Source organism: Nannospalax galili, unplaced genomic scaffold, assembly GCF_000622305.1.
Source record: "Nannospalax galili isolate Female #2095 unplaced genomic scaffold, S.galili_v1.0 scaffold720, whole genome shotgun sequence".
In the NCBI taxonomy this organism is placed as follows: Eukaryota; Metazoa; Chordata; class Mammalia; order Rodentia; family Spalacidae; genus Nannospalax; species Nannospalax galili.
Window position 1 is genome coordinate 883899 of NW_008346927.1, and position 10173 is coordinate 894071.

The 10173-nt window shown below is 36.0% G+C and overlaps 1 protein-coding gene across 1 annotated transcript in view; it reads right to left on the reverse strand.

Annotated features, from left to right (window-relative positions):
* Nucleotides 1-2742: 2742 nt before the first annotated feature.
* The window catches only part of Glipr1l2 (GLIPR1 like 2), a 29797-nt gene continuing 22366 nt past the window's right edge, over nt 2743-10173 (reverse strand). Inside the window, exons 4-6 of the mRNA XM_008843384.1 lie at nt 9462-9547; nt 3139-3165; nt 2743-3056 (exon numbers count right to left, since the gene is read on the reverse strand). Of these exons, the coding sequence (XP_008841606.1) occupies nt 2743-3056; nt 3139-3165; nt 9462-9547 (427 nt within the window). The remainder of the gene's footprint in view (nt 3057-3138; nt 3166-9461; nt 9548-10173) is intronic.

The window sequence follows — 10173 nt, forward strand, 5'->3', positions numbered from 1 at the left end:
TCTCTGTGAGTTCGAGGCCAGCCTGGTCTACATAGTGAGTTCCAGGCCAGCTGGGGCTACCGGGGAGACCTTGTCTCAAAAAAGGCCAAAAAAAAAAAAAAAAACCATAGCTGGGTGTCTGTATATAGTATTTGTGTTATAGCCAGATATACATCTGTGTGTATCTATATATCCATATACATTTATTCTATTGGAGTTGAAGTTTTTATGCCATGTCTAAACCACTCTGGGCAATTACTATATTGACAATGTAAACAGAGTGATGAACATACAAGGCACAGATTCTTGAGAACATCAGAAAACTTTTAGTTATGCCAAGGAGCATTAGGATAGAGACAGAAAGCCAGCAATATTATCTAGGATCATGAGAGCACTAACAGAATTACTAAAGGTCACTAATAGATGTATGGCTGTGGAAGTGAAATTATAGATGAAGAAACCTGACTTGAATCACATCTTTCTTTGTCTCATCCTTGACATATGCTGAAGCATTCTTGTATGTAATCTAGTGAAGACACTTACTAAACATTACTGTGACCAAAAGTATTTCAGTATTCTCAGAGTTTTATAAAGCAGAATAGAATGTACAGTACTTTAAGGCATGAACCAAATGCTTACCTCCCACTCCAAACTATTTGGTTATCTGATTAAAACACATAACCAAACTCAGTGCCTTGAAGATAGAATAAGGGTAATTCTCCCAAACATCTCTGGGTTTCATGTTATTAATCTCTCAGGCTCACCAAAAAAAAAAAAAAAAACTTGTAATTTATATAATAAAAAGGAAAGTTAGAAACTATGGTTCCAAGAACATGGGGTATGTGAGTTGGAGGAGGCCAGAAGATGATAGCTTGAACACAGACTTGGCAAAGAAATTGTGAAGACATTTAGCTCCTTGAATCATATGGTGATGTGAAGAGCACTGTCAAGTAATTCATTGTTGTGGGTGAAGATCCATTGCACTGAAGGCTGTGGATCATTACAATTTAGATAGTTACAATGCAGGTTAGCAGATATGGAAATTAAACTGATGTCATAAAGAATTTATACTTATAAATACACTACAATATTCAAAAACGAATTTGTTGGTTGGTGCTATTTTGAACCATTTCACATATCAAAGTCAGATTTCCTCATTTTAAAACAGAAGCAACAGCCCCACAGAGTGGTTCTGCTTGTTAATGATGTGAAGGTACTTTAGGAGGCTATGAAGTACAGTGTAAATGTACAGTAATAACAGTAAAAAAACCACTACAGAGAATCATCCCCATTTTTTCTAAATAATGTATTTTCTCAGGATACTGGCTAGAAAGCAGGTGACTTTACAGAGTCAAATTAAAATCTCTAAAATTCAGATCTCTTGAAAAATAAAGTAAATGAAACAAACACAGCCCTGAAACTCAAGGGAAAGGGGATAGTTCAGGCTGTTATTAATTTTTTTTCAATAATTATTATTTTGGGACTGGTGTGATGGCTCAGCAGTTAAGAGCACTGGCTGTTCTTACAGAGCACCTGGGTTCTGCTCCCAGCACCCACAAGGTGGCTAACAACCCTCTGTAGTTTCAGTTACAGGGGGATCTGACCCCATCTTCTGACTTCTGCCAGCATTGCACAACAGTGCACTTACACACAGGTGCAGGCAACACACTCATACACACAGAATAAAAATAATAAGTAAAATATCTTTTTAAAATGATCATTTTGCAAGCCAGGTGTGGTGGCGCACTTGGGAGGCAGAGGCAGGTGGATCTCTGTGAGTTCAAGGCCTGGTCTACATAGTGAGTTCCAGGACAGCTGGGGCTACAGGGAGATCCTGTTTCAAAAAGACCAAAAAAAAAAAAAAAAAAAAAGATCATTTTGCCTAACTTTAAAACAAGCGTCTAGAGGCTTCTAATATAATGCTATCACCACTAGAGAAGACCAGAATTAATGAGTTGATACCATTTGTGTATTTTGCTATGCTAGAGATTTTATTCAATTAATTTATTAGTATTACCAATCACACATAAACTTATCTTTTTCCATAAATTTGTGAATTTCTATTAAACATACTAACTACTTAAGTAATAACTTGAAATACATTTCATCAAATAAATTTAGAAGCAGCCTTATTGCTTAGTCACAGCTAATTAATTCTAATTATTTCTGCATTTACTGGACCTTGATGACAACAGGAGGGACAACTATCACTTAATTCTAAAATAAGCAGAAAAATATAAACAATAGTTGATGTTTTGATATCACATGGAAAACATCACCACTACCATTAACTATGATAGTACTAATAAAATCAAGTCAATATTTATTAAAAGGCTGTTCTAAACTTGGAGTGCTCTTAAGTACCTTATCTGACAACTTCATTTAACTTTATACTTCAGATACTTATTATTTACAAAATGTCTAAGCAAAGATGGAAATACAGAAATTCCTTCTTTTATCAGGATACCTTAATGGAATCAAGATAATTAGGTTGGTCAAATGCTTCTGTTGTTGTTGCTCTTCCTACAATCACATTTCATCTGTTCTTAGTGTCTAAGAGCTTGTCTTAATATTTTCTCCACAATATATACTTTGTATTCATACTGCTTTTGTTTTCAAATTTAAGTTTGTTCAATAAGAATAGAAAAGAGATGAAATAGAAATATTACAGTTAAGATTTTTTGTTAAAACTCAACATTCTATTTAAATTTTTTTCTTGTTTTTTTTGTGTGTTGTACTTTTGGCTTATGTTGGTTCATCTTCTCAGTCTCCCTCATCTTCACCCACTTCTTCATCTTCCCCTTTCTCTTCTGCATCTTCTTCCATTTCGTCCTCTTCTTCCTCCTCCTCCTCTTCCTCTTCTTCTTCACATTTCTTTTTCTTATCTGCTACAGGTTCTTTACTTCTAAGAATCATCTGTTTTTCCAAAAAGACATCTGGAAACTGAGATTGTACTATGAAAACAATTATGACACATAGTATAAAACATAATGTTCTCAGTAATAAAATAATCATGCACAGTGGGTCACACACAATTGGGCGAGGCACTTCCCAAGGTGGATACCAAAATTGGTAATCTGTAAATAAAGAAGTAATTAAAAGCTGGATTTCATATAGTGTGGTTAAATTACTCAAGAAATAAAGAACAGCAATACATACACATGGCTTGGTCGCGATCTGCATTACCTGGAAAGAAAAATAAAGACTATAAAGAATTACATAAAAATTTTCTACCTCTGTAAGTATTTTCCCAGTAACAGTGTTACCATTCTTCACATTCTGAGGCATCATGTCATGATCTTTGCTGTTCCCCTTCCAACTAGCACTCAAGCATTAACTACATGATACTCTCTTTTAGTAAATGTCAGTCTGGTTGTCTAGAGAATGTCCATGTGGAGCTTGGGAGATGTGGATTCTAATAATTGTTCTGTTACTCTAGCTCCATGATTTCACTTCTATGCTCTAAAGCTCCCTCTCACTCTGATAACCTACAACTCTGCAACATCTCTTATTTCTCCCCCTAGATGACTCCATGTTAACATGATAGGTTTACATATTTTCTCATTTAATTCTTATTATTTGGCTTTCAGTTGCTTTTCGCTTCCAAGATGCAGAGTTAAGTCTCTTATATGAATGCCTGACATTCATTGCTTTTAGCTATATGTTCAATGAGAACATAACACTTTTCCAGAAACAAATTCCTTTTCATTTCCTTAACTAGGTAGAGAGGATCAGATAGTCATTCTTGATTTCTACTAAGAGGATAAAGGAGTGTATACCTGTAGAAAGCTAGTCCCAACATAACTTTTTGTGCATTGGTATTATTTCTAGGGAGAAGATTTAGAATTTATTTTTTAAGCACCTCAGAGATGAACTGAACTCCTTTTGTACTTTTAAGGTTATTTTGGCTGTTATTGGTTTTATTTTATATCTTATATAATGATTCCTACATCAGAGTGTTTTTCAAAAAAGACACTGTAGTCTGTAGGTTCTCTTCACACAGTATATGGGTTTCTACTGATACTTTAATGGAAATAATAATGTTATAGTGCATTCTTCCTTGGCGCCTGTCTTTATTTATCACCACTAGTTTTCATTTATTACATTCTTTTTATAGTTGTATTTGATTCTGCCTTCTCGGAATGGCAAAGATTTTAAAAAAACAAATGACAAATGCTGGTTGAAGTGCAAACTGGTGCAGTCACATAGAAATCAGTGTGGAGATGCCTCAAAAAGCTTGAAATTGATCTACTATAGAACCCAGGCATACCACTCTTGTGCATATATCCCAAAGACTCCATACCCTACTCCAGAAATACCTGTTCATCCATGTCCATTGCTGCCCTTTTATGATAGTCATAAATTGCAAACAACTAAATGTCCATAAACTGATAAATGGATAAATGAAGATGTGGTACATATATACAATGAAATATTATTCAGCTCTTAATAAACCAAAATTATGAAGTTTGTAGGTAGATGGATGGGACTGATTAAATCTTCAGACATTTAAATATATACCTATTGTTTATCAACTTCTCAAAACAAAGTTCTATTTTTTATTTATATGAATGTGTGTATGTGTGTGTGCTGGAGTCCAGCTCCAGCTGAGTCTGGGGCCTGAAGGGGTGAAGGTAACTGCAATGGTAGAAATGAATATACCAGAAACCACAATTGCAGTTCTCAGTAGAGGCTGTTGACTGACGCTCTTGGGGGAGGTCAGCCCGAATGTCTTTTACTTCTCTTCTTCTTTTTCTGTTCTGAAAGCAGCTTTCTACAACCTTTATTTATAATTAGAAAGCTTACAATAGCAGTAAAGCATCAGACCATAAATCAAACCATAAATCAAACCAAGACAGCCTGCCCCCATTTGCCCTTTAATTCTTTGAATTTAATATTTACAGGTAGGCATGTATATTTGAGAGAATTATTTTTCTCATGGGAATGGGAATAACTAACTCTTTATATATTGTCTAACCAATAATCCAATTTATCTTTTTCCTCTCCCTTTTGCTATTTCTTCCTGAACATTTTGTACTCTTTGAGTCATATGATTATTTTTTCTGTTCTAATATCTTTTATTATTTTGTTGTCATTTATCTTTAAAGGCTTTTTGAATCACTTTTAGTCTTTGTAAAAGAATAGGCAATTTTTCTTCAGAGGTCATGCACCACCAGCTTTTTACTGACTTAGCTAATCTTTCTATCCAAGAAGGAGTTTCCCTAAGCCAAATAGTTTTTGCTTATACCAAACTTTAGTCTCAATAGTTCCCCGTTTAGGGTTAAAGTCATAAACTCCCGTAAAAGGCAGCAGGGCATCTATTGTATGCTAAATTTTCCTTTTGGAGGAAACCAAGCCTCATTATTAATCACAAATGCAGGTCCAAACGAGATCATAGTCACAGGAGGAAGTCGTCTATCCTATTACTTTCATTTTGTTTCAGTAACATAATAATTCTGCTAAAGGCAGAGAATTCCCTGGTTTGGTTTCCCATTCCATCATCAGAGTTGGTTATCAGAATACTTAAAGAAGAGAAAGTTATACAAATCAGAAAAAACAGGAGTAATTGCGGAAGGGATATGCACCAAAAGAGTAGCAGTCATCGGCGTACAGCTGGAACTTTGTCAAACAGCACACTTGTCAAGAACCACGAAACACTTGGAGCCAAAATATTGCTCCAATGTGTCATCAAAATGTTACAATATGATCCGGCTGGAACTTTGTCAAACAGCACTCTTGCCAAGAACCATGGAACTCTTGGAGCCAGCATGTGTGCACATGCATGCATGTGTCTGTGGAAGTGGGAAGAGGGTGTTGGATCCTTTGGAGCTAGAGTTATTGGCATTTGTTATCTGTCCTACATGGATGCTGGGAACCAAACCCGGGTCCTCTGGAAGAGCAGCAAGTACTCTTAACAGCTGAGTCGTCTCTCCAGCTCATGTTTATCATCTTTTAAGATATATGTTTGGCCCCTGGATATAAATGATAGAAAAATATTAATTTATATCTTTCTCCTCCCAAGTTTTATTAGTTGTATCATTTTTATTTTTTATCACTTTTTTATTAGAAAAGTTTGTTCTTTCACAATTTCATACATGTACCCATGTATTTATTATACCATTTTTGTCTTGTTAAATTTGCCTTATTTACATTTTGTTTGATAACTGTAATCATCAGATTTGATTTAGTCTATTAATTAGGATTTAGTTCTTACAAATATTTCTTTCACTCCAGTTTTTCCATTTAACTTTTGGTGAATGTCATCTTCTAGTCTGTTGAGGAAGTGCTCCTGTGAACTCTGCACTGGAAGTGACTTCATGTTCCCAGAACAATTGTCTATTTGTCTGTGCTTGATTAATAAGTTTGGCTACATGTAAACTGTTGAGTGGCAAACTACAGATCAAAGAAAAATACTGTCTCTTAGAACTGAATGTTATAGTAGAGAAATTTGAGGGCAAATAAAAATTTTCCCCTTATGGGAGATTGTCAATAGCCAACGTGCAAATTGCTACCATACCAGTATAAAGTGAATTCTATATTGTAGAGCTGAAATCAGAAACCACAGTTTTATGGATTCATTCTTCGGTGTGACTTCAGACTAAACTTTTCCAATGATTAAAACATAAGTAAAATTTGGAAGTTGTAAAAGAATTGGAAATCCTAATTCTGTAGTTATGGTTACAGGTCAGAAAGAAACAGGGAATTCAAGAGTCACAGTAGTTATTTGTTAAACAGAGAACCATTTTTGGTTTTGTCATGGTTTCTTTGCCTTTGGTAGCAACTTACCCAGACTTCGCTTCCCTAGTGTTTATAGTATTCTTATAAAGCTGCATTCTCAAGCTGAGCGTGGTGGCACACACCTTTAATCCCAGAACTCTGGAGGTAGAGGCCAGCTGAGGTTACGGGGAGCCCTTGTCTCAAAAAAGAACTAACTAACTAACTAACTAACTAACTAACTAACTAAATAAATAAATAACTAACTAAATAAATAAATAAATGAATGAATAAATAAATGTGGGGGCCAGAGGTCAGGGGCGAGGGAAGAAGGTGCGTAGAGGAAATGGCCGGGGTGTGACCAGACTTGTTTGGAGCCTAGAGGAAGTGGCTGAGGCACGGCCAGACTTGTTTTGAAGAATCGCTAATTGGCTCCTGTCATTTCTGTGCATCTTGGCAGCAGTGATCACTTCGTGAACGCTATGCTGTGCTATGGAGAGGAGAGTGCATGCTCAAGTTCACCTTTAACATGATTGGACTCTTGGTTGGGGAGGGGATCTTCCTTTGTGGTTTTTGCCTTCATAAGCCCTGTAACGCCTGCAATAAACGAGTTCCTGCTTGACTGGCTCCCTGTTGAGTCTGATTGTCTCCTCCGGAGGCTGCGGGTAAGGGGCGGACAGCTCACCTCCCTTTCCCCAGCTCCTGTGTCGGGGCAGGATCCCCGACAAATAAATAAATAAATAAATAACTCAATCCCTAGTTTTAGTTTCTTTTGTTATTTTGCTTCTGTTCTTCAGATCCAATCCTACCACTGTTTACACTGAATTCGATTTATCAATATATATTTGCAATGTTTTCTTTGGCTTTTAAGTCTTTTTATTTCCTTTCTCAATCAGGACCCACACAGTCACTGTGCCTTCCAGCATCTTGGTTTCTCAAGCTATTTTCAAAGAGATTTCCACACCTGTGTTGGGTTTATAGTAGTCCTTTTTAGCTACTATTTCTCCCTGTTGAACAAAGATTGGCAGTTATAAATCTGTCAAAATAGAGTTTTGTTTGCTCAGGAAAAACTTCTTACTGTAAACATATTTTCTATGTGATTTCTTTTTTTTTTTGTTTTGTTTTGTTTTGTTTTTTTGAGACAGGGTCTCCCTGTAGGCCCAGCTGTCCTGGAACTCAGTATGTAGATCAGGCTGGCCTCAAACTCACCAAGATCTGCTTGCCTCTGCCTCCCAAGTGCTGGGATTAAAGGCATGTGCCACCATGCCCAGCAATTTCTTATTTGGCCTATGTATTGGTTTCCTGTAAATTTTTTTCCCCACATTTCTGGAAGCTCGAAGTATGAAATGAGGAATAAACAGGGCCATATAGAACCACAAGCCAGAATACCCTATTGGTATAGAGCCATGATACCAATTATATAGAATCACAGTACCAATACCCTATTGGCATTTTAAATGAGGATCATCATTATAACTTACATTGCTTTCATCTATATGTGAATAGTGAAAACTGGCAATTCTCAGAGCAATTTTCCAGTTCAGGAAATTGGTTCCATATTTAGTCAGTTTATTTCTGTACCAGTGATAGCTTCTGTCTTTTGAGGTCCCTGGGATCAGACCCAGAATCTTCAGCATACTAGGCAAGTACTGCACCACTGAGCTATCCTTCCCCCCATCCCCTGCTAGCTGCCGGCTGTCGCTTATTTCTTAGTTTCTTTCCTCTGAGGGGCAGTGCTTTTTTTCAGCCTCCACTTTCTTTTCTTTCATTCTTTTTTATTTCTGTTTCTCGAGGCCTTCTCCCCGACACTTTTCAACTCAAATGAGAAAAGGCATACAATAATCACCAATAGATTTCGTTGTGTCCTATAGGCTTCTTGAGGCTTTCTTGGATTTTTTTTATTAAATATTTTTTTTCTCTCTTTAGAGACAGTGTTCCATTTGTTAGTCTCCCTCCAGATGGACAGACTCTTCTGTCACCTCTAGTTTGCCATTGAAACTGTCTGGGTCTTGTTATCATTGTTGTTACTGAATTTCTCAAATTTCCATTTAGCTATTTTTTATATATTTTATATTTATTGACTGATGGCTTCTTCACTTTTATTTCAAGTGTTGTATCTAATAACTCCAATATCTTCTAGTGAAACTGTCCATTTGTGTGTGTGTTTGTTTTGGATTTTTTTTCCACCAAAGCATAATATTCTATGAATTTGTTGCTTGAAATATTCTTCTAAGTATTGTATATTCTAACTATAATTAACCTTTGGAGTAGAAGCTCTTACATTTGGAAGGAGTAAAAGAAAAGTTAATAACACACTGCCTACATTTTATTCCTTGAATATTTCGGGAATTTCAGGGTCTTGTGCTAGGGAAAGGGAACAGTGGGGGAAAAAAACTATTAAATGTGTGTTTTTTACTGTTTCTTTTTATAAATATTCTGGAATATTCTTTTCTTTAATGCAGCCAGCGTCAAACTGGCTATAATTTGTGGAGTTAGCTGTGAAGCTTTTTCAGGGAATAACTTCATTCTGATATTCTTGTATTTTCTTAGGGGCAAGAAAAGGGCAAAGGAGAACGGAGATGGCTCTACAGTTTAGAAAGACCCAAAGGTGTACTGATTCAACCCTCCTCTGATGACATAATGCTACTAGAGCCAGAAGAGCAAGATTAACATCACAATGAAACTGATGTTCAGCCCCTTCAGTTTTCTTAGTCTTATGCATTACAGATTTTTCTCTTTTCATGTTAAAATCATGTTCTTTATCTTACTGCATAGATGATCTGTGCATTTGTCATGAGTGCCACATCGAGTACAAAATGGTCCTGCTTGATAAGGCCTTCTTGTTAGAGTTCCTCTATGAAAAAGCAGAAGGGAAGAAAAGACAAGTTTTTATGACATTTAAATACTATTGTTTTCAAGTTTAACTATTTTAAGGTGATTTATTTAAGAAAATAGACTCAAGGAAGTACTCAGGTTAAGGACATAAGCTTCTATTTCTACTACCTTAAAACTCTGTCTCTTCTGAAATGAATTCCTATAACCTTGAAACAGATATCACAATTTAAATGTTTTTTTTTTGTTGTTGTTGTTGTTGTTGTTGTTTTTTAAGTTTCTTTCACTTAATTTTTAGCAAAATGCAGCAGTTAAGAACACTGACTGTTCTTGCAGAAGACCCAGGTTCGAATCAGAGCACCTGCATGGCAGCTAACAACTGTGCTCCAGTTCCGGGGAATCTGACAGCTTCCTCTGTCTTCCATGGGCATTGCATGACACAGGTGCACTTACTTATGTGCAGGTAATACACGCATACACAAAAATAAAAATAATAAATAAAATATTAAAAAGAAAAGAAAATACATATTATGGAAAGTTTTATAGTTACTTTCTTTCTGGTTAGCACTGACGTATAAAAAATTCTATGGAATGTTGCATTAATTACTTGAGGAGTGAGTCTGAAATGCCTACTGTCCCAAAGCTCCA